General features: G+C 39.3%; 1 protein-coding gene and 1 long non-coding RNA gene across 3 annotated transcripts in view; one reads left to right on the forward strand and one right to left on the reverse strand.

Annotated features, from left to right (window-relative positions):
- Nucleotides 1-19,799, reverse strand: part of LOC130908561 (uncharacterized) — a 201,447-nt gene extending 181,648 nt beyond the window's left edge. The window contains exon 1 of the long non-coding RNA XR_009061614.1: nt 19,600-19,799. This is a non-coding gene — a long non-coding RNA (uncharacterized LOC130908561). The remainder of the gene's footprint in view (nt 1-19,599) is intronic.
- On the forward strand, nt 87-17,299 carry LOC130908559 (xin actin-binding repeat-containing protein 1). Of its 2 annotated transcripts, XM_057824113.1 has the most exons (8): nt 87-135; nt 3,380-3,535; nt 3,615-3,693; nt 3,750-4,115; nt 8,098-8,170; nt 12,149-12,294; nt 12,520-12,567; nt 12,873-17,299. In XM_057824113.1, the coding sequence occupies exons 2-8, from the start codon at nt 3,408-3,410 to the stop codon at nt 17,256-17,258; spliced, it is 5,226 nt and encodes a 1,741-aa protein (XP_057680096.1). In that variant the 5' UTR covers nt 87-135; nt 3,380-3,407; the 3' UTR covers nt 17,259-17,299. The 2 variants fall into 2 exon arrangements, with proteins under 2 accessions (XP_057680096.1, XP_057680097.1); XM_057824114.1 differs by lacking the exons at nt 87-135; nt 3,380-3,535; nt 3,615-3,693; nt 3,750-4,115; nt 8,098-8,170 and adding an exon at nt 11,047-11,127.
- Nucleotides 19,800-25,734: the final 5,935 nt, after the last annotated feature.

Genomic DNA, 25,734 nt, shown 5'->3' on the forward strand with positions numbered 1-25,734 from the left:
TTTTGATGCCAATGTTATTACCAAATAACTTCACAGAGTCAGCATTTGTCAGGACTTTGATCTTGCTTCACTAGTTGTGTGACGCTGCAGAAGGACATCGGATCGTCTCGGGGAGCAAAGTGACATTTGCCAAAGGTAAGATTCTTTAATAACTCACCAGTCTGGCCGCAAAATAGACAAATGGAGCATGACTTGGTAGAGTTTTACATTAAGTTGCATACCAACTGGCATCCTTTAGCACAGGTCGTTTTTGGAATAATTCCTATCTTGTGAGCCTCACAGCGTCATAGCTATACAAATCGAATAAGAGTACGAATTAGGCCTGCACAATATATCGTTTGAACATCACCATCGCAATGTGCGCACGTGCAATAGTCCTATCGCAGGATGATTTTTTGGGAGGGATTTGCTTTTAATGTAAACCTTTGTTTTCTTCATAAAGGCAGCAATTGTGCAGAGACAAGACTTCCTGGATCCCTTTTATATACACCAATCTTCATCATTCACAGATAAACCCTAAACTCGATAACCCCCTTAGCCTGGATTAAACGGTATTATATGCACCCAAGGGATGTCCCGATCACATATTTTTGCATCCAAGTCCGAGTCACCTGATGTTGGGAATCTGCCGATCCAGACTCCCAATCCCATACCGAAAAGAAAGTTTTTTTGCTTTAACACTCACGCTTCCGAGAACAGCCTCTCACTTACACAATGAATGAGTTGTCACAGCACACTTCAAACTGTGTATCAAGTTTAACAATGATTGACACATTTGTGCCTTTGATCGTAGAGCTACCGAGGCCAGATCAAAGCTACAAACCTGTTAATAATCATTAACATTAAGTACCAAACGTCAGCTGCACTGGTGACCAAGAAAAAAACAGGCATGAAAATGGGTCAAGGGTTAAAAAGGTGAGGAGGGTGTGGAGGGAATATGTTCCAGTAGGGCTGTCCCAAACGACTAATTTTTTCCCGATTAGTCAGTGTGTGTTTTTTTAGTACTAATTTAGCAATGAATTTTTTTTTATGCTTATTAATTCACAAAACATTTTGGAACAATTAAATTCTTGATGAAAGTACAAATAAACATAAATAGCAATTAATCACACATAAACCATGAGATCAAATGTTAATAGCATTTACTAGTGCAAAAGAATGGAATGAAAATAGATTCTGAACACTGACTTCGCCTTTCCAACATGATTCAAAACAATTAGAAAAAAATCTAGCTTTACTATTATAGTATACTACTATATATAATATTATAATAATTAGAATATTCATTGCCAATCATATTTTTCAAAAAGGGTGTCATTTTAAAGCTATTCTCAGTGTAAAATCTGAATTATGTAGTATTATAGTATTTTCATTTCATTTTTATTTACTTTGCGACAAATGGACTCATTGCATATCGCTACAGGCTTAGTAACTTCAATGAAACGCCGTTAGTTAATTTGTTTGTTTGTTTGTTTGAAGGAATTTTGCCGCCCCCCGCTTTTAAAAAAATTCTCTTCGGATCTACATAATTCACGTTAGTCACCCTTTTTGAATTCAAAATGGCGAATTTCGCCGAAAGGTGAGTGATTTTCATGCCTCAAAACAGTTTGGTCGCACTGCTTAGCAGGTTGTAGGGTGAGAGGCTGTACAAGCATGAAAAACATAAAACCCGATCCCTATTCAATCATCTGAAAAATGATGCTATCAGTAAGCCTGTCGCAATATGCATAAATCCATTTATCGCACGGTAAATGAAAATGAAGGTGGTAAATTTTCCGCTGCAACTTATCGCCTTGTGTGCACGTGCATGCGCGCGTGCGGCAGACGTGCTGTTAAAAGTTCGGCTTCCTTGTTACCAAGTACGCAAAATGCATCTTCGTTCCGGGTCCGGAGCCAATCTGTTACCATTATATCCTATTTTTCAACGTATACCGGCCACGTCTAATGGTTTAGGGATTTTTTTTTTTTTTTGCTGGATCCGCATCCGTCAAAATGGGCGCAGCAGGGCCTGGAGTCAACAGCCCAGTTGCTTATTCACGGTTTAACCAGCGAACATGGACGAAGAACGCTCCATCATGGAGATGGAAAGTCACAAAGTGATTTATGATGCAGCAGGTCATCATTATATGGACAACATTAAAAAAGAAGCTGTATGGTGTCCTATTATATGCGTTTTTCTGGCAATGATATCAAACACACGGCATGCTGACAACTTCGTTTTTTATTAACACACGGCACTAACAACACTTCCTCAACCTGTGGCTCTCTGCAGGATGTGCCGCATAACGTGAACAAAAAAAAAAAAGACATCACCGTTGCCTGCGCTTCAGGGTGCCTCGGAAAACATTCAATCAGAATATTACACATGGAACGCCATAGCAGAAGCTATGAGGGGAAAAGTTTTCATCTGCCTAAATGCTTAAGTTATTAACTGCAATTTTATTTATTTTTTCTTGAAAAAGACATTTTATTTCTTCTGTGTTTCTGTGTGGTATTAATATTGTTGTCTTTTACTTAAGAGGCATGGTCTATTGTTTTTAGTTGTGATTTCTTAAAAAGTATTTTTGAATTTAAGAGTAAACATTTATCGCGTTTAAATGGGTGTACTTGATCTGTTAATAAATACTGTATTCTCTCTGTTATTGTAATTTTTTTTTTTTTTTTTTTAAATAATATTGCATATCACAATAATTTATCAGAAATTATCGCAGACTAAAATTTGTTATCGCAACAGGCCTAGCAATCGGCCCGATTACCGATCACGTGATCGGATTCGGACAACTCTAATGAATTCAATGTGGTCATAGTGAGTCAACCAAAGTCTTCCCAAACAATTATTCAAGTCATCTGGTGAAAATTCGTCTAGTTTTAATATCGCAATAAGTATCGCCAACCCCCTAAAAGTCGCAATTATCATTTTTTTCCAATATCTTCAGTCTTATTACGAATTGTAGCATTCAAGGTGTACTCTACAAACTAATAAATCTAGGGATTTACGCGGCATGGTTAAAGTGATACACGGTATTTCTTTAGCTCTCAAGCGACATAACTGTAATAGTGCTCTGTGTAAAAAAGGAACAAAACTCCTGGTTTGGATTTAACAGTATTTAGGCTGCTCAAAATCATAAAAATCAAGATAATCTAACACTGATCATATACTGCATACTGCATGTTGTCAATACCTGTTTCACATCATCAAACTACACTGACCTCTTAGTACGTATGAGACAATTGACATTTATTGCATTACTCTTCAAGACCTGTTTTTTGCATTAAATAAAAAGTGGGAACTTGAGTCTGTATTGTTAATCCAGCCCAAGACTACCACAACTTTCTATTAACAGCCATGCAAATAAAGCACTCTAACTGTTTACCTCAGAACAGCGGACAACAGTGGAAATTGGACCATGGAATGGAAGAGCGTGCTGACACGAAGCCAGTCACTACGTAGTGTCAACTCGTCGTATGACAAGCCAGCCTATAAGGATGCCAGGATTCTCAGTAGGACGGTTTCTGTGTCCAAATTGGTTGAAAGGTGGAAGAAACGCTGTCCATATCTATCAATCAATGCTAATCTTGCCTTGATTTTTAATGCACTGTTGCAACCCAAACAGATATCTAGCTACAACCAAAAATACTGGTACCACTTCTAAAGAAAACGATGTCATAAAAGGGAAGCCATCAATTCATGAGGTAACAACATATTTATGTAATTAATTATGAAATAACCTGACATTTTTCCCCGACAGAAGAAAACAGCAGAACCTCCAATTGTGAATGGCCCAAAATACAACACAAAACCTCAGCTGGAGTCTCCAAAGGCCAGAGAGGAGAAATGGGAAGTCTCTTGGCCCAAAACCAGTTTGAGTCGCAGCAAGTCGACGGGGAGTCTCCAACTCAATGTCAATGTGTCCATCGAGGCCTTAAAAGCATGTTTTGAGTTGGGAAATAAGGTGGAAAACACTTTTAGAGTGGAAACCGACGCAAAGCCTTCCAAAGATGTCGAGCTAGTGACGCATGGAGAGATTAAAATGTTAGCAAAGGAGCAGAAGGCTCCCAACGCTCCAGTGCATCCCGGCAAGAGTGATGCAAAGAAAGTGAATGCTCCACAAAAGGTAAAAAAAAGTTCCTCTCGTAAAAAAAAAAAAAAAAAAAGTTCTGGTACCGAGATTGTGACTAGAGTCTAAAAGGGAAACTAACTTGCGGGGAAATTTAGTGAATATTCAAAGTTTCTGCACCCACGTCTTCCCCAAGTGTGGCAGCAGTGCAATGTATCAACTCTACAATTTTCTTGTACCGTATTTTTCGGACTACAAGTCGCACCTGAGTATAAGTTACACCAGCCATAAAATGCCCAACGAAGAGAAAAAAAACATATATACAGTAAGTCGCACCGGAGTATAGACCCCAATAACATGACGTCACAACCCCGCCTCTCTGACTGGAGTCGCCATATTCTCTGTCAGCTCGTCGTGTTTACACATTACCGCTACGTACATACCTCCTATTACGGCGTGTTTTTCTGCTCGTTAACATTAATTATAAAAATGGTGAAGGCGTGTGTGGCGGTTGGTTGCAGTAACAGAGAAGATAGACGGAGGGACTTGAAGTTCTACCGTATTCCGAGAGACCCGAAGAGGAGTGTGAGATGGACTGCTGCAATTCGACGAGAAAACTGGGCACCAAACGATCACCACAGACTATGTAGTAGTCATTTTATATCTGGTAAGATGCATTTAATATATATCTAGGGGGTTTTGGGCTGACAACCACAATTAAGTTAATTGCGAGGCTAATCACCAACAACATACAGTTGCAAATTCAAGATGTTTATTTCTTCCACCATCATTATTTTTTTAATAATACTTAGCTGGTACCAAGTGAAAGAAGCTGGCCTCGTCTACGAATCAGGTAAACAGGTGTGTCCAAACTTTTTGCAAACGGGGCTAGATTTGGTGTGGTAAAAATGTGGGGGGCTACCTTGGCTGATTTACGTAGAACAATATATTTAAACAAATTTTAGCAAGCCCTTCTGTGTGTCACATTTGCTTTATTATTATTTTTTTTTATTCATAATTTTAACAATCTCGCCTTTGTGGCGTTCTCTTTCGAGCCTCGGGCTCTTGCGAAATACTGCTGCTGTGAAATTAAACTAGCTTCAAGCTGCTTTAAATTCTTGCTGCGTATCTTCCCTGTAATGTTGTCGTACATGTCAGCGTGTCTTGTTTGGTAATATCGCGTCACATCGAACTCTTTGAAAACGGCGACTGCCTCTTTGCAAATGAGGCAGACACAGTTTTTGCGTATTTTATTGAAGAAATAGTCCAATATCCACCTATCCTTGAAGCGTCGGCCATCGCAGTCAACTTTTTTTTAAATTATTATTGATTGTCGCCATTTTAGAAAATTGGAAGGGTCACACGGGTAATGTTGCTTAGAGGGCTGCTCTTAAAGTTTTTCAAACTTTCATGAGAATAGGCTGAGTTTCTGTGGACAAGATAGTTGTAGATATCAGGGTAGCAGATGTCAGGCAGAGACGGCGAAGGCAGCGGGTCGAAAAATATCCATTTAGGCATCAAATATGGATCTGGCGAATGGATTGACCGAAGCTTTTCCACATAACGCCTTTTATGCAACACATCCAATGAGTTTACAGCGTCAAAGCACCGGGGCTTCCATGAATTGGTCTATAAATTGCACGATAAATTGAGACCATTGAGAATACGGACACACAATGACGGACAATATGGCGGCTCAATACAGCGACACGTCATTGTGTGACGTTGGTGATTGGGGTCTATAAGTCGCATTTTGGGGGACATTTACTTGTAAAATCCAACACATACAACAGATCTGTCGTCTTGAAAGGCAATTTAATATAAAAATACAATAGAGAACAACATGCTGAATAAGTGTACAGTGCATGAACAACGAAATGCGAATGTACTGTCCTCACCAGGACGCTACGGCTCGGTCCTGGCTATAGACCCCAATCACCAACGTCACACAATGACGTGTCGCTGTATTGTGCCGCCATACTGTTCGTCATTGTGTGTCCGTATTCTCAATGGTCTCAATATATCGTGCAATTTATAGTGCAATTTATGGAAGCCCCGGTGCTTTCAGACGCTGTAAACTCATTGGATGTGTTGCATTAAAGGCGTTATGTGGAAAAGCTTCGGTCGATCCATTTGCCAGATCCATATTTGATGCCTAAATCGATATTTTTCGACCCGCTGTCTTCGCCGTCTCTGCCTGACATCTACAACTATCTTGTCCACAGAAACTCAGCCTATTCTCACGAAAGTTTGAACTCTAAGCAACATTACCCCGTGTGACCCTTTACTTCCAATTTTCTAAAATGGTGACAATCAATAAAAAAAAAAGTTGACTGCAATGGCCGACGCTTCAAGGATAGGTGGATATTGGACTATTTCCTCAATAAAATACGCAACAACTGTGTCTGCCTCATTTTGCAAAGAGACAGTCGCTGTTTTCAAAAGAGTTCGATGTGAGGCGATATTACCAAACGACACGCTGACATGTACGACAAAATTACAGGGAAGATACACAGCGAGAAATTAAAGCAACTTGAAGCTAGTTTCAATTCACAGCAGCAGTATTTCGCAAGAGCCTGAGGGTCAAAAGAGAACGCCACAAAGGCGAGATTGTTGAAATTATGAATTAAAAAAATAATAATAATAAAGCAAATGTGACACACAGAAGGGCTTGCTATAATTTGTTTAAATATATTGTTCTACGTAAATCAGCCAAGGTAGCCCCCCACATTTTTACCACACCAAATCTGGCCCCCTTTGCAAAAAGTTTGGACACCCCTGTTTAACTGATGATCCGTAGACGAGGCCAGCTTCTTTCACTTGGTACCAGCTAAATATTATTCAAAAAATAATGATGGTGGAAGAAATAAGCATCTTGAATTTGAAACTGTATGTTGTCGGCGATTAGCCTCGCAATGATCTTAATTGTGGTTGTCAGCCCAAAACCCTCTAAATATATATTAAATGCATCCTACCATATATAAAATGACTACTACATAGTCTGTGGTGATCGTTTGGTGCCCAGTTTTCTCGTGGAATTGCAGCAGTCCATCTCGCTCTCCTCTTCGGGTCTCTCGGAATACGGTACAACTTCAAGTCTCTCCGTCTATCTTCTCTGTTACTGCAACTAACCGCCACACACGCCTTCACCATTTGATTATTAATGTTAACGAGCAGAAAAACACGCCATAATAGGACGAATGTACGTAGCGGTAATGTGTAAACACGACGAGCTGACGGACATTATGGCGGCTCAAGTCAGGGGGCGGAGTTGTGACGTCATGTGACTGGGGTCTATACAGCGAGCTAAACTCCCAAATGACGATGCTTGACGTCCGTATAATTTGCGGAATCAATTTCGTCCTCGATACCTAACAGGTTCGCATCAACGTAAATAAACGATAATTAGGTGCTGTTACAGCAATGACACAAACGGTTAGCATGCGTTCGCTAGCATTAGCACATCGTTCAAACAACCACACAACTGGCTTTAAGTGTCCGATCGCGGGTGGAAAACACACAACAACAACAGAAAAGATGATACACACAGGTGTTGCTTCTGTAGAGATTTTTTCCAAGCATAAACAATTAACATAGGTTCGCAGCCGTGTTTCTTTCTCGCTAACTCGCACACTCACTCAAGCTGCGTAGCTGTCAGTCTTCTTCTGGCGTGTGAGCGGTCTGCACGTAAACAAGTGCGATTGCGCCCTCACGTGGGCGTGAAAGCGCCACAAACTAAAAGCATGCATTTCAATGTAAAAAAAGTCGAACGCGAACGTGGCCATAGCTATTAAGAGTTATTCAGATAACTATAGCATAAAGAACATGCTAACAAGTTTACTAAACCATCAGTGTCACTCCAAAACACCAAAATAACATGTGAAATGATATCATAATGTGTTAATAATTTCACACATAGGTCGCTCCTGAGTATAAGTCGCACCCCCAGCCAAACTATGAAAAAAACTGCGACTTATAGTCCGAAAAATACGGTACTTCCTGGACAGGTGTGCCAATAGTTTTTACTGTGCCCATTCAGGTGGAGACGCAAACCCTTACAGAGAGAAAGAAAACAACTGGCAGTGTTGAAAGAACTGCAACTTCTGAAGCTAGTGAGTAAGAACAAATTCTCATTTCCTGAAATAAATGAGAGCGTAACATTCCATATGACCTACGACCTGGGTGCATTAAACAGATGGGCCCATCCCATTTACTTTGTATTACAGTACTATAAAATCATAAACAACACAATCAACTCCTCCCAGACTTTGCCCTTTGTTAAAGGGAAACACAGACAGAAAGACTTGTAGTTCTTAAAAATATTAATATGAGTTATAATAATTTGATATTCAAACCCCTCTTAATGTTTTCTTTTTAATAAAATTTGAAAAATTTGTTTAACTAGTAGGTCGCTATTGTTGTTGACGACGCAATGCACTCTGGGCGGTGACGTCATTCGGCAACGCTGCTGTGCTTCCACAGTAGGGCTGCAGCTATCGAATATTTTAGTAGTCGATTAATCGATGGACTAGTTAGTTCGAATAATCGAGTAATCGGATAAGGAACATAAGATACCTGATCTTAGCCTCGAATGGTATAAATTTTTGGGGGGGGCTTTTGGCTTTTCTTTGGCTTCTTCGGCTAACTTACATAGAAAAAGTCTGCTAGCTTAAATGCTATTTAATAGCATTTAAGTTTTAATTTAAGTTTTTTTTACAATGCTCTTAACAAATGGTTCAGACACATATTCCCACAAAAAAACGGCTAAATATACCTATAAACTAAATTGTGAATGCATTGGAAAAACATTCGCTCAAACAAAAACTTGGCTTACGTTGGTCTTAACGGGGAGCAGTTGGATTCAGCCATGTGAAAAGAGGCAGACCAGAGGGCGGTGTATCCACCCTAATCAATAAAACTAAATGCAAACACTTTCAAAATAAACTATTACAATACCACTTTTATTAAAACGAATACTCGAAGCGACAGAATTTAATTTGAATATTTGATTCCTAATCGAATTCTCGAGTTAATCAAATAATCGTTGCAGCACTATTCCACAGTGTCACTTGTAAACTACATAAACATGTTGTCGGTTCTGCCCTTCCAATTTGAACCCGAGCGGAAGTGATGAACAGGACAACACTGTCGATATTTCAAAAAACAAGCAGCAAAAGCAATTAAATGAAGGTCTGCAGCGAGATTCAAACCCGCATTTCTCTTACAACAGACGAGCACGGAGACCACAGGACTATACTTCCACAAGACATTGGAGTCATGATTTTCCTTATAAAGCAATCGCAACCCACATGCGTTCTGTCTGTGCGGTAAAACCTGCAAAGGAAACGCAACTGAAAAGAAAGTGCGGCTGCTTTGACCACAGAATTAGAAAACACGGCTCATTTCAGACAGCAAGCAGACAACAATAACATAGGGGTTGCACTAGTGCTGCAACGATTAATCGATTTACTCGAGTATTCAATTAGAAAAAAAGATTCGAATAAAATTTCGCTGCTTCGAGTGTTCGTTAATTTAAAGTGGCATTGTAATGGTTTGTTTTGAAAGCGTTTGCATTTAGTTTTATTGATTTGGGTGGATACATGGCCCTCAAGTCTACCTAATTTCACATGGCTGAATCCATCTGCTCCCTGTTAAGACCAATATAAGATAAGTTTTTGTTTGAGCTATTTTTTTAATGCATTCGTAATTTAGTTCATAGGTATATATAGCTATTTTTTGTGGGAATATGTCTGATAATTTTGTTAAGATCGTTGCAAAAAATGTTAGCATTTCAGCTAGCAGACTACTGCTATGTAAGTTAGCCAACTGTTGTTTTGTTGTACATAGATCATTTATTTATTCTTTTTATACCATTTGCGGCTCAACTCAGGTATTTTTATTTTTTATGTTCCTTATCCGATTACTCGATTATTCGAACTAACTAGTTCATCGATTAATCGACTACTAAAATAATTGATAGCTGCAGCCCTAGATTGCACACACACACAAAAAAACACACTATCGCAAAAAGGGATCCGCAAAAAGGGTCCATGACAGTAAATTGGGATCAATTTAAAAAAAATTTTTTTTTAATTTTAAAAAAACAGGGAAAACCGTGGTGAGTGAGAAACAGACAAACGAAAAAAACAAGGCAATGATGCAACTAGTAACAAAGGGATATACAAACTGTCGATAGCAGCAAGTCAATATCTTTGCAAGCCGCTTAGGATCGGTTTAAAGACACTGCTGATGAGCTGGAATTGAATGCATGTACGACGTTAAGAACTCACCCCACAGCTCTGTAACATAACAATCTGACCAGCAGCAGAATGTGACAACATCATGCAGTCATACTAGCTTCACTTGCTAGCTAGCACAGCTATTCTCCCAATCCAGCCCAACTGCATCATCACCCCCAGCGTGCATTGCGCACGTAAAACATGGCGCCCTCCGTAGGTCAAAACATATACTAAATATAATAGATTTTTAAATCAATGGCAATAATATATGTGTTTCTTATAACACATTTTAGTAAAAGAGAACACTTGTGGCTTATTAGAGCCTACAAGTCCAAGGTTCCCTTTAAACATTTTCACAGATCAACAGTCATTAAAAAAAAAAAAGAAGGCAAAAAATAAAATGCAACTTCTATCAAACCTTTGCACTGTTCTTATGATACATTTTAGCATTTAATCAACTGCTTTCTGTAAATAGCCCGTCCAAATAAAGCGTTATCTTCACACTTGGTAGAAAACCCAACAGTTAGCCTGGTTCACGTTCCCTAGAAAGCTAAGTGTAACTGTTGGTCAAAGTAGTGGGTGGTATGAAATAAATGGGGAACGATGTGACTTTGCAAGAAGCAGTGATTGACTCCACCTGGTGTAACCATGGCAGACTACTCTGGCACGGGACGGAAATAGTTGGCCTGCTAGCCCCAGAATAACTGCGAGGGTGTCTGAGCTATGGTCAGCTGTCACTCGCGCCAGATAGCTCATAGGAGCAGCAGGGAAATCAACGGGATATTACTAAAGGGCATACACAACTGATTTTAGGGAGCAGTTCATTGGTGGTGAGTCGTGATATGTGTTTAGTTTTTCTAATGATTGCAATCAGAATCATCTATCAATCTTTCAAGCATGCGTGTGATCGGGTTCCATGTACGATTCTTAGCACAAAAGTATACCATGGAATGGGAGTTGAATATGTCCTTGAGGGACACCTTTCAGTATAATAAAATGAATGCAAATCTAGACTAACCCATGACTGATTACAGGGAGTCCTTAGTTTACAATGTCACCAACACATGACATTTGAGGTTAGGAATGGCATGAGTGGAACATCAAGTCACCATGCGGCAGGATCCATGCTCACTTATTATACTAACTGTGGTCGTTTTATATTCAAGTCCATAAAGTTAAAATATTTCAAGGCTGCAAAGATAAATAAGATTATAAAATAGTTTGCATAGCAGAATGGATGTACGTCATCACGTAGGACGGTTACCGCCAAATTGACAATTTTACATTTATGTCATTTTTCACAAAATTAATATTTACTAAAATTATGATTACTCCTGCATTAACATTGGTTAGAGACAGACTACGACGCATTCAAACTTATGCACAAAACGGGTTTGGTCACTGTTATAGGAAAAGAATTGCATCTCAGATAGAGGACCACTTTGTAGTGGATCAAAAAGTTTATCTCAAAACCTGAAGACAGTGATCTGGTTACTGTTGATTAATTTGTATTGTTTGCTGTTAACTGCTGAATGATTTGACACCTCTAAGTAATTAAAATGATCATCTAGGATGATAGTTTTTTGGCCATTAATGTTTTCACTCTTCGGTGCTTAGTCACTACTAGCGCCTTGTGTTTTTTTATCTTGGGCCATATGTGTGTCAGTGGAGTCACTTCACTCCACTTACTGTCACAAATGGTATATTTTTAACTTTGACGCACAGCGGTTGCTACGGAAAAGCTTCCCAGAGCAGTTGCAAAATACAAGTCATGTCATGATGGCACTGTGATTGCTTTGATGTCTGAATGATTTTTATATCCTACATGACAAGTTATGTTTTTTTCCACAGATGAAAAATGCAGGTCAGTCCCAGACTTCAGAGAAAACTCCGTTGTCCAAGAAAGTGAGAAACCGTGCGTCTCAGTCAAAGCTTTATCTGCACTCTACTTGTCAAAAGTGGCAACGCAAGAAGAGAAACGGACAGTTTTAAAACCGGTAACAATCTGACTATACTGACCATCAACAGTATTTATACCAGTTTTTTAAGTACTATTTTTAAACACTTTACATTGAGGAATTGTGCTTTTGCAATTTTGATATTTTTGTCGGCCTGTTGTTTCAGGACCCGGGCAAAAAAATTGTTTAGTTTTATGAGCATTAGATTTCAGTGCTGATCACTCTATAAAAATATCACTTGAGCTATGTTCCGTTTCCCACTAGGCACAAGATAGCTCCTCTGAACCTGGGAGACACGTAAAACTAATGAAGGTCAGTTACACATGATTTTCCAAAACAGAATTCATGCATGGAATTTGCGCTGTACTGACAAAATAGCGACATGTTGTTTATAGAGTAAACACTTGCTTCATCAGTTTGGTTCACATTTGGAGTGCCTTCAATTGTTGATCTCTTTGGATTTTGGCTAACAAACTGACAATGCCCATCAACCAGGTAGTACTTGGAAGGTAATAGTTGCTTCTCATTAACTGAAACATGTTTGCACGCACTGAAGCATGGCACCTCATCAACAGAATTAGTACCAAATGATGACTACATTGCTTTGTTCTTCCAAGATGGCTGAAAACAGCCAACTGAAGAACGAAGACCACCACCGGCTCAGACCAGAAGATAACCTTGAGACACAGTCACAACAACTCTCACAATTACCAACAGCCAAAGAAAGTCTACACCACCAGAGGCAGAAATGTGAACTGAGAAGACTCCTGAAGCACACGCACCCGGAATTGAAGATGCTGGATGAGGTTGTAGATGAGGAACTTGCAGAGGTTTTGAGCTCAGAATCAGAGGTGACAGCTGATGAAACTGGATACGAGGGAGAGGTCCGCTCCAGATGCCTGATATTTGAGAGCTGTTCCCAGAGAGATGAAGTATCAGCTTTCACCCCCAGGATGCATATGACTGAAGAATTAATTGATAAAGGCAGTGTCGGTAAAACATCAGCTGTTTTCGAGGATCCAGGCGAGAAGCTTTATCTTGACCAGACAGCGGCAACTTGTCCGGATTCCAACAGAGAGTGTGAGGAGGATGTTAAGAGAATAAATGTCCATGAAACAAGAAGGATATTTGAGAGTCAGAGTGTGGATACCTCCCAGCCAAATTCAGAAAAGGTTGAAGTTTCAACTCCTAGTATTTTGACTGGCTTGGTCCAAGAACAGGGGAGGGGGAAAAATGACCAAAATTTACAGCGCAAAGTCAAAGCCAACGATGTCAATTTGAAAGCACAACCCAAAGAAGGGTCATGCAATGCTGGTCATAGCACAGAGATGGAAAATGAAAAACTACCCGGTCTGGAAGTTGAAGAACAACATGCAGAAAGTATAAAAACTAGAGCATATCTCATGCAAAACAACCCATTCATAGCTGAAAACATAGAACATTCCAACATTTATATGGAAAAGCCCAAAATAATACCAGAAGGTGATTTCACCACCAAGGTCAAGAATAGAACCCATTTGTTTGAATCAATGCCGTTTGACAAAATCAAACAACAGAATAGGGACCAAGTTGAGACAATGGTGGAGACGCTGAAGGAATCTCTGACCTCTCTTGATCGATTTAATGTCATTCGTGCAGATGGCGCAATAATCGAGGTGAACGAGACCATGAGAGCTAAGAAGGCCAAGTACAAATTATCAGAGAGTGGAGCTACGATAAATTATGATGACGTTTCTGAGGGTAATTTTCAAAACTTCATACTCCAACTGCTACCACGAGCAAACCTAAAGCCTCAGGTCACTTACCTAATGGAGGCTTGCAATGGAAGCATTAAGAGCACATTAGTCAATGTGCCAGTGCACCAACATCAGTTCACTGGCACCCAGGACATGGAATGTAACACTGTTAATGTGGTTCAACTTGTGGAGGATATTCTCAATCAAGACAACTCTCTAAGGAAAGGAGTGATCATTCAGGAGGCTGATGAGAAATCTGCAGACATCGTCATTTATTCGCTCTACAAGTACTCAGATGAGCAAGACGTGCGGCGATATTGTCCTCAAGAGTATTTTGCAGAGACGGATGAAAGAAAATCACCCTTAATCTTTCCAGACAGTCCCTGTCAAGAATCAGTCAACTGTGAAGTGACAATGAAAGGGAATGTGAAACTATTTAGAAGTTGCATTGAAAAGGGGGACCTGGAGTACCTGAAAACTCTTCAGGCAAAGTCAACATGTGAAGAGCAGGAAGTTTCTCTTAAACAAACAACGGGACAATGCAGAGATATTGATCCTGAACAAAGAGGTGATTTCGCAGATGAGGGTACTCCAGAGTGGGTACCAGTGGATATAAAGAAACTGAGAAACATGTTCTCTGAAAATCAAAGACAAACACAATCCAATAACATTGCCAATAAAGATTTTCCCGTTTCAACTACGATCTCAAAGTCTCAAAATGTAACCTTTGAGAACATTCACTCATCTCCAGTGAATGAGGATGTTTCTACTGAAAGAAATGAAGATAAACTTATCCAGTGTGGTAGCCAATCTCAAGCATCAATAAACCCCCTCAGGTTAGAGCAATTTGAGACAATGTGTGGAGACGAAGTTATCCAGCCTGACTTCATCAAGGTGACAGATGAAAATGAAATATCTAACCTTCAAACTGCTATCAATAGCCTCCAAAAAGCTACAATGGAAGCACAATCTTTACATCAGTTATCACAAGAAAAGCAGAAATCCAAATCAGTCGCTTCCACTGAGACACCAGATATCTCAGCACCTGATAACTATTCACAACTAAAACAAAAGGAACTGAACACATCACCTCAAAACAGTAAAACACCTGAGGAACAAGGTTGGAGTACTAATTCTGCACCACATACTCAAAATGAAATAAAGTACCATAACCAAATTGTTCCAAAGGAAATCCACACAGCGACAAGCCCCATAAATATATATAGCAAAGACGATGTCCAAGTACAGTACTTCCAAGCTACTGTGGTTTCTCCAGATGGTCCAGAGACACAACAAAAGGAAGAGGAAACTGTCTTTCAGGGCAATCTCAAATCAGCATTGGACTCCTTAGGGAGATCAAACATGAATGTTACAAGAGGAGATTTTAGAGCAGCCATGTTATACCGGCAGGCCTCAAAACCTCCAAACGAAAGGGCAAAAACTACAGCTGAACTTCCAAGTAGCAAAGTAATCAATCAAGAAATTTGTGCTACGGCATTCCCAACTCAACCAAGTCCAAGTAATGTCACAGATGAGAAAACAAGTGCAAATGTTAATCCAATAAGTACTGTTACACAGAAAAATAGAAAGCCTATTGGACCCAAGCCCGCCATCCCACCAAAACCTGAGCATTTGAAGGTCAAACAGCAGAATAACCATTCAACAAATGCAGAAAAACATACAAATGATACAAATACTGACAAACTAACTACAGATATATCCAAAATAAAAATTGATAAAGAAGCTGAACATGATCTAGAGAGTCAGAGAAAGTTGAGTAATGAACTACAAAAGCCTCACGAAAATGGCAAAACAGAACAAAGCCAAGGACCACAGACCACATTGGAAACGTCTGACAGAGATAAACAAAAGTTAGACTTACAAGACAGAACCCTGGAAAATGTCTCACAGGATATCCTGGTCATAAAGAAGACCACTGAGGGAGCAGATTGCAATGAGACATGCAAAACATTAGGGGGCACGAATGATCTTTCAAAAATGAGACCACCTATAAAGCCGAAAAGAGTGAAAATATCTCAACCTGACAACAAAATGTCAGACATTTCTACACAAGTAGATGAAGAACCACAATCCCCACTACTTAGTAGCTCTTGTAGTAGCCCAAGGAAACAAAAAGATGACAACAATGAGCAAGAAATTAAGCAGGAAGGCAAAGTTGAGTTAAGGGCAAAGAGGGGAAAGCTGGAAACCGAGGATGAACGCCGTCAGCGTCTGTCAGTCCACATGGACGAGATCATACGGGGCAACATCGGTGCAGCCATGGAGATTTTTGACAACTTGCGGAAGCAAGAGGAACTGCGGGGCATCCTCGGTCGGGTCGAAGAGATCGAACAGGACACCAGTAACGTTGACGTGAGGTCACTGAGAAAAGTATTTGAAGATGTCCCTGACTGGGTTGTCTCACCCAACAAAAAGAAACCTAAGCAGGCGAAAAACAAAGAAACAAAGACGCCATCATCAGCGAAAGGGAATAAATCCTCAATGGCGCATATTTTTGGAGATCTTGAAAGAGCCAGTGAAGAAATTATGACTCTTAAGGAACAAACTTTAGCCCGGCTTGTTGACATTGAGGAAGCCATAAAAAAGGCTCTGTGTTCTGTCTCTAATTTAAAATCTGAGTCTGATATTGCCAGTCTGTCATGCCTGTTTGAAGAGTCATTAGGAAGTGCGCAAGGTAACATTAGCAAAAAGATAAGCATAGGATCAAGCAAAACTGAATCCCTGCAGGTGAAAGAAGGCACCACAGCGCCACCATGTGGCCAGAATGCAAGCGTTGCAATAACCCCAAAGCCCAGAGAAGGTCTTCCTTGTTCACCCGCTTTTATCTCTATCCAGTCAGTTGCCAAAAAATCTGATAAACCACAGCCTCTGCCTCTAGAGGCCACAATATGCCCATCTTGCCAGCACAGCCCAGAGAAATTCTACTCAACCAAAATGGTTCAATGTAACAGCCCTGCTGTAAACAGAAAAGAGCCCACCGGCTACTTCCCACAACGAGAAATCAGTGTACTGGAGGTGCAAACGGACATGGACGGGAGTCGAATCTTAGGCGCCAAGACAGTCAAAGGAAACTACGAGAGGTTGGACGCCCACGGCAATAGGATTTACTCGTCGACCACGTCCACCTTTGTTACCACTCAGCCTGAAACCAGAATGACATCGACCGATGTGATAGTGACCAGTCCAGCTTTGCATCAGGTCACCACATACCCAGAGATTCTTTTGCCTGTCAACCCAAATCCTTAATTTTATAACACTATGCATTTCAACTTGATTTCCTACGAGTTTTGACGACTGTTGTGTACAGAATTTCATTTTTTATGACAGATAATGAGATTCATAATATAATAAAATGTGTTGTTGTTGTTGTTTATTGACAAATACAGAACATTGGTTTTCACCTACCTTGTCTCACTGTCTCATCAGTTCCAACCGAGTGATCAAGAGACATGTTCAGCCTGTCTGAAGCCAGTTTATCCCATGGAAAAAATGAGCACAGACAAATACATTTTCCACAAAAGTTGTTTCTGCTGTAAAAAGTGCAAGAAAACTCTAAGGTGAGATGTTAGAACCAAGCAGAAACCAATCACAAAACCAATGCATAGCATTTCAGAACAAAAGTTTGAACTGGAAGATTTGCAATCGTTCTAAATTATACAATAATATGGGTACTGCATGTGATTTGATTACCTTGAATGATGAAAGGGTGGAGGGTAAATTGGACATTTTTGATAGTGTGGTGGCAGAATTTCTTTCTTTGATTGTTCTCAAATCCCGTTTCAAATCTTTTGATGTCAGTGTCATCCATGCAGCCAGCTATTTTGGAAAATGCTTGTCTTCGTCAGTCCCTTTTGAGCAACGGACAATGGCCAAGAGGCTTGATACATCCTGCACTGGTCACCCAAAAAATAGTGTTTGCCAACGTCCATAGGCAGACCTACTATTCAGGCAAAGTAGACGATCGCCTTAGGCCCCCAACCAGTAGGGGGCCCCCAACCAGCTGCCCTTGCCCCAACGAGCAACGGATTGGGCCACCGGAGCCCGCAGCACCCCCAATTATTCGTCATGTATAATTATGTCAACATACCAAACAAACAAATAACAAAACAAAAAAGAAAGCCATTTGAATGCTGCATTTATATTATCTCTCCGCCCCACACACGCACTACAATGGACTGTCCCACGACGACGGACTGAGTATCAGTCGCTTAGCTTCATTTAGCGCCGTTTAGCATCGCTTAGCTCCGCTTAGCTGTTCGTTAGCTGCACTTAGCTCTCCCGCGGTTTTCACACAACTAAGCACGCTATTTTTACAGCTCGCTTGCTACTCTGCACGTCGGCTATCGTTTATTTCGAACACATGAGCGAACGTGCTTTCCCTGAGAACCAAAGTGCAGTGAGGGAGAAGTTGAGAACAAGCCTCTAATGCCTCTTTTAACTTTCTTCTTCTTCTTCACACCAAACATAAAATACACAACAGCACACCCTGTGGCGATACAATGTAGTACAGTTCCAATCAGTCATACAATAACACTCGACAGCTGGTCAACAGCAAAAGCACATCATGTTCGTCATATAAATAATGATTTCTGGAGTTAATCCCACATACTTCAGGATTAATATTATAATATGTTGAGTAAATACTACATAATACAGATTCTACACTAAGAATACCTTTCAAATGACACTCTTCATGACAAATATGATTGCAATGAATAATTATTATAATTATTATACTACTATTATATATAGTAGTATACTATAATATTGCTAGAATTTTTTTTAAGAATTGTTTTGAATAATGTTGGAAAGGCAAAGTCAGTGTTCTGAATCTGTTTACTTTCCATTCTTTTGCACTAGTAAATGCTATCAGCATTTAACCTCATTGTTTGTGATTAATTATTTTCATGATTATTTGTACTTTAATAAAGAATTTAAGTGTTCCAAAATAGTTTTGTGAATTAATAGGCGTCAACAAAAATTTCATTGCTAAATTAGTAAAAAAAGAAAATTATTAGATTAGTCGATTAATCGTAAAACTAGTCGGCTGACTAATCAGAAGAAAATTTGTCGCTTTAGGATAGCCCTAGTGTACCAGATCATATTTCCTCCACACCCTTCTCACCTTTATAACCCCTGACCCATGAAGAGGGCCCCTGGATATGTTCGCCTTAGGGCCCAAAACTGCAAAGTCCGCCACTGCCAACGTCATCATGCAGCCAACTATTTGGAAAAATGTTTGTCTTCATCACTCCCTTTTGAGCAACTGCAAAATTTGTCAGAACACCGGCCCACTTTCACCCCAAAATATGACAGAATATTTTCGCAGTTTTGAAACCTTGACGTTTTCATACCACGGTACACCTTGAAACCGGTAATCGGCACATGCCTACATACAATTTTAACACAGGCAGATAATATTCAAAACTCGTAACTTGATGTTTGCCTTTGTTGGCTCATTGGAAGGAACATGGCAGATAAATCTCAACTGCATCACAACACAAAAGCACACAAAAAAATGAATTGTAAACTTGGTATATAAACTTTTTTTTTTAGTCCTCGTTTCATAAAAGTTAATGACTCTTACCTCGTTCCAAAGGTTGATATGGTTTTTGTCCGTGCAAACCGTCCGGATTTCCATGACTATCCATTTCGAAAATGCTGCAATGGAACCCCTGAAACTACTCTTTTCATCATGGCCGTAGAGTTCAATAATGTTTTACTCTACACTATTGCCAATAAATACTGAAAAGAGACCGGATTAACAACAGCGAAATGACTTGACTACGAGCCAAGAAGCCAACGCCATGATACTGATCAGCAGAGTTGCGTTCAAGATCATATGAACGTTAGGTTACTCGCCATATGCTCATGTTGTTTTAATATAGGTATGTATCTTATCCAATATTTTTTTCATTAATAATAAAGTTGTACATAGTGCAATTAGTAGACAATATTTAACATACCCTATTTACGTTCAAAATACAGGAATTGTAACGAACGTGAAAGAGTTTGTTTTAATGATGAATCGCAGTCTGGGTGTATTCAATATGGGGCGCCGTTTGTAAAGCAGCACATGCTGAAAATTACGACATTTTCTCACGTTTAGTGCCACACAGTGTTGAAAACGTAGTGTTAAAATTTTTAGAGTCACCTTTTTTTTTTTTTTTTTTTTTTTGTACATTTACAACATTATTTAGCAACCTAAATATTAATTTTTAAATAAGAAGTTTTTGGACTTGAATGTTTAAATTCTGAACTAAATATTTAATTTAAATCTTAAATTTATATCCTATATCATAGGTGTCAAACCAATTCCACAAAGGGCCAAGTGGGTGCTGGATTTTGTTCCAACCGATACCGTGCAAACAGTTTAACCAATTAATTTTCTGTTGAAACAAGCAGCACCTGACAAAGTTTACCTGATTACGCATGTGAGAGATCGGATTGGTCAAAAGGTGTCCTCTTCATTGGTTGGAAAGAAAACCTGCACCCACTTGGCCCTTTATGGAATCAGTTTGACACCAGTGTCCTATATCCTAAATACTAAATCTGGAAACAGTTGGAACTAAATATTTAGTTTAATATGCAAATTAACATGACTGGAGACCGAAAGTAACAAAATAAAAGCTGGAGCACACAAAACACTCTTTAAATAGTTTCTCCTAAATATGTATTTTACTTATATATTGTTATTATCACAATGGCTCATGTCTAAGAGCAGACTGCCACCGTTGAGTAGGTTTTATTCATATTCAAGCAACGTAAACAGACAGTCTGAGCTGCTCCACCAGCTTTTATTTTGTTACCTCCGGTCTCCAGTCATGTGAATTTGCATATTAAATAGGGCTGTCAAAATTAACGCGTTAACGCGCGGTAATTAATTTTTTTAATTAATCACGTTAAAATATTTGATGCAATTAACGCACATGTCCCGCTCCGACAGTATTCTGCCTTTTGGTAAGCTTTACAGCAAGGCGTTTTGTGCTGTCTAACAGCGAACTCTTGTGGCCGCTTTGCGACATGGTTTATTGATTTCTTGCCAGTTCAATATGGCTGCACGACGTCTCTGTTGTGCTTATATGATCCTTGGACAAGATTTGTCCATAAGTATGGTTGTTGTAAAGAATGTACATATTATGTTAGTAAGCGAAATGTTATATTTTTTGTATGAGACGCTTTTTGTTTATGTTTAGCTAACCTGTATAGCGTGCTAAGCTAACGTTGTTGCTAATGCAATGCTTGTGTACTTTTTTTGGGTTGTTTTAAGACGGTCTAAAGAGGACAATGGTTTGAGGCCATTTTATTAATAAATCAGATGAAAAAGGTAGAAGTCTGATTATTAAGGCGTCGTTCACTAGCTGTCTAGCTTTGGAAAAAGTAGACACTTCGGAGTGAGGACAGCATAGACAGATTTAAATGACAGTAGAGTGAAATGCCTACTACAGTCCTTATGTACCGTATGTTGAATGTATATATCCATCTAGTGTCTTATCTTTCCATTCCAACAATTTATTTTACAGAATATATATATAATTCACAGAAAAATATGGCATATTTTATAGATGGTTTGAATTGCGATTAATTGCGATTAATTACGATTAATTAATTTTTAAGCTGTAATTAACTCATTTAAAAATTTTAATCGTTTGACAGCCCTAATATTAAACTAAATAGTTCCGACCGTTTCCTAATTTAACATTTAGCATATAGGATATAAATTTAAGATTCAAATTAAATATTTAGCTCTCGATTTAAACATTGAGGCCCAAAACTTCTTATTTAAAAATAAATATTTAAGTTGCTAAATAATGTTGTAAATGTGCAAAAAAAGAAAAAAGTGACTCTAAAAATTTCACACCATTTTAAACACTGTGGCGCTAAATGTGAGAAAATGTTGTAATTTTCAGCATGTGCTGCTTTACAAACGGCGCCCCATAATTCAACGCCCATATTTGTTTCCAATTTGTTTCATTCACAACATCTTTGGGCAACCATATTTTATCCAAATTTTTGTTGCAACAGTAGGCTAGAAAATCCAGCATATGCTATGATATACCAAAACATATCAAATTAGTGATTAACAGCTCCAGTAAAGTGACCGTACGTCTTGCATTTTACATTACACTCCTCCATTTTAATGCCTCATTCTATGTCCTGCACAATCTCTAGCAGAGGGGTCTCCGAACCGCTGAAGAGCTGCTGTGGGTCGTGGTTTTTGTTCCTACAGATTGTGCACAGACAGTTTAACCAATAAGGTTTGTGCTAAAACAAGCAGCACCTGACTGCAGTCAGCTGATTACAATTGTAAGACACCTGATTGGTGTAAATGTGTAATCTTGTTTTGTTGGAATGAAATCCTGCACCCACAGCGTAATAGTTTGGAGACTCCTGCTCTAACAGGACACTTATTTATCCTCCTTTTTGGAGTTGCATCTGAACACAACACACTCCAGTGAGTGCTCTCTGCATTGTGCTCAAATACAGGACAAAAGCAATCATAAAGACTTAGGAAAGTGCAAATTTACCATAGCATCTGATATGTTGTCAACTTGTAGGCGCCACTGAGTATTTTTTAATTGTCAAAACGACTATTAACACAAGAGAAAAACTTAGTGTTTTTTCCTGTCGTTTTTTTTTTTTTTTTTTTTTTTTCTAAATAAAAGTTCTACTAGTAACAGGTTTGTTTTTGCATTTATTTAATTTTATACAAATTTAGTTTGCATATTAAAAGCCATAACTGTTTGGCATTGTAGCACTGCACTTTGCAAGAGGGATGCCTGTACAATGTTACCTCTACTTACGAAATTAATTGGTTTTGGAAGCCGTTTCTCACTTTAAAATTCTCTAAGTAGGGACGCATTTTCCATTTAAATGCCCTATTCCATTACAACACCCCCAACATTCAGACATAAATCTTTTATAATGCATAAAAATGCATCAAAACATGTAGCAAATATACGTTACAATTCGAATATTGCATAATAGACATAAAATCAGAGTTGTGCATAATTAAAAAAAAAAAATTTTTTAAAACAAGAATAAAAGTACCGCAAATACACTCCTGTCAAGTTGTTGGAACACGAGGGGTGAATGAAGAAGACGCTGGCATACACACATACACATACAGTAAAGGTCCCTCTTAGCCAATTGGATCCTGCCAGGAATACTAGGCAATAGTCAATGGCAGAGCAGCTATAAGTATGTTATGTTCATTAAACTCTGGGAGCTACGAGTACCAGAGTACAGTACCAGTACCGTATTTTTGGCCTTTCGTTTCCTGAAATTTCTTTCGTAGCAAGAGGCAATCATTTCCTGTTGAGGCGTGTCATAACCTGAAAATTCTGTATGTAGAGGTACGTACCACGGTATTATGATACCATTGTTAACATGTACAGTGGGCCAAATAAGTATTTAGTCAACCACTAATAGTGCAAGTTCTCCCACTTGAAAATATTAGAGAGGTCTGTTATTGTCAACATGTGTAAACCTCAAGCATGCGAGACAGAATGTGGAGAAAAAAAACTGAAAATCACATTGTTTGATTTTTAAAGAATTTATTTGCAAATCATAGTGGAAAATAATTATTTGGTCAATACCAAAAGTTCGTCTCAATACTTTGTTATGCACCCTTTGTTGGCAATAACGGAGGCCAAACGTTTTCTGTAACTCTTCGCAAGGTTTTGACACACTGTTGCTGGTATTTTGGCCCATTTATCCATGCAGATCTCCTCTGGAGCATTGATGTTTTGGGGCTGTCGTTGGGCAACACGGACTTTAAACTCCCTCCTCACCCCGTGGCGTCAAAATGATAACAAGAACGGGGAGCAAAAATCCCAGAACCACACGGAGGGACCTAGTGAATGACCTACAGAGAGCTGGGACCACATTAACAAAGGCTAATATCAGTAACACAATGCACCGCCAGGGACTCAAATCCTGCACTGCCAGATGTGTCCCCCTGCTGAAGAAAGTACACGTCCAGGCCAGTCTGCGGTTCGCTACAGAGCAATCGGATGATCCAGAAGAGGACTGGGAGAATGCGTTATGGTCACATGAAACAAAAAAAGAACTTTTTGGTAGAAACACAGGTTATCGTGTTTGGAGAAAAAAGAATACTGAATTGCATCATACCCACTGTGAAGCATGGGGGTGGAAACATCATGCTTTGGGGCTGTTTTTCTGCATAAGGACCAGGACGACCGTTCTGTGTAAAGGAAAGAATGAATGGGGCCATGTATCGAGAGATTTTGAGTGAAAATCTCCTTCCATCAGCAAGGGCGTTGAAGATGAGAAATGGCTGGGTCTTTCAGCATTACAATGATCCCAAACACACAGCCAGGGCAACAAAGGAGTGGCTTCGTAAGAAGCATTTCAAGGCCCTGGAGTGGCCTAGCCAGTCTCCAGATCTCAACCCCATAGAAAATCTGTGGAGGAAGTTGAAAGTCCGTGTTGCCCAACAACCCCAAAACATCACTGCTCTTGAGGATATCTGCATGGAGGAATGGGTCAAAATACCAGCAACAGTGTGTGAAAAGCTTGTGAAGAGTTCCAGAAATGTTTGGGCTCCGTTATTGCCAACAAAGGGTACGTAACAGAGTATTGAGATGAACTTTTGGTATTTACCAAATACTTATTTTCCACCATGATTTGCAAATAAATTCTTTAAAAATCAAACAATGAGATTTCCCCCCCCCCCCCCCCCCCCCCCACACACACACACATTCTGTCTCTCGTGGTTGAGGTTTAACCATGTTGACAATTACAGGCCTCTCTAACTTGCACAATTAGTGGTTGACTAAATACTTATTTGCCCCACTGAATGTGACTGTCTGATGACCAGTTCAAGGTGTAGTCTGCCTTTAGCCTGATGCCAGCTGGGATATGATCCAGCACCCCTGTGATCCTTGTGAGGATGTTTTGTACTGAAAATGACTTTTTTTTTTTTTTTTTTTAATGACACACAATGACTTCTGCTGAATTTGTAGCATGATCAATTATGCACCTTTACACGGGGAATTCTACTGCATATTCCACTACCGACAACTATTCCAAAGTAAAGGAAATTACGACGAGGGCTTTGGACACAGCCAGCACAAGAACCGATGGCTTCTCAAGAATTCGCATGCCGAATCCGATGCTTAGATTATAACCCCACTGTTGCGATAACGTGAGTAAACACTGTCAAACTGATCATAATCAGATATCATCATTAATCAGAAATGCTCTCTTTGCAGTGGATGGTGACAATGACAACACAGTAAATTTCAAAGCTGTGGAGGAGATGCCATAAAATGTTCTACATGATAGATTACATTTCATTGCATAATTTTAAGTGCTTTTCACCTAAATGATTTAACAGGCAGTAAACCCTGGAAATTGCAATGAAAGTTTAATCATTATAAGAAAATTACTGTATATTTCTTTATTTTTATAGTTACTGAACAGAGAGCAGAGTAATTCTGTTAGATTAAAAAAAAAAATCCATTTTCTCTAAATCTAATGTCAGTCTTTAAAGATTTTAATCAAAATAAAAAAAATACTATTGTCTTGAAAGCAGGGGTCCCCAAAATTTTTCCTGTGAGGGCCACATAACCCTTCCCTTCTCTGATGAGGGGCCGGGGTCAGTTTGTAACAGAAAAAGTGGGACGATTGCAGGAGTGCCTAAATGGAAAAATGTATTGTTTTTCAGAAAGCCACAATCAAATAACCCTTTCTGGAT

The sequence above is a fragment of the Corythoichthys intestinalis genome, chromosome 20, assembly GCF_030265065.1.
Source record: "Corythoichthys intestinalis isolate RoL2023-P3 chromosome 20, ASM3026506v1, whole genome shotgun sequence".
Classification (NCBI taxonomy): Eukaryota; Metazoa; Chordata; class Actinopteri; order Syngnathiformes; family Syngnathidae; genus Corythoichthys; species Corythoichthys intestinalis.

What these genes read in the sequence shown, in the direction of transcription:
- LOC130908559 (XM_057824113.1), top strand. Translation starts at nt 3,408, where the DNA reads ATGGAATGGAAGAGCGTGCTGACACGAAGCCAGTCACTACGTAGTGTC. An exon ending in GGAAGCCATCAATTCATGAG is followed by an intron (nt 3,694 to 3,749) that starts GTAACAACATAT and finishes TTTCCCCGACAG; the next exon opens with AAGAAAACAGCAGAACCTCC. An exon ending in AACTGCAACTTCTGAAGCTA is followed by an intron (nt 8,171 to 12,148) that starts GTGAGTAAGAAC and finishes TTTTTTCCACAG; the next exon opens with ATGAAAAATGCAGGTCAGTC.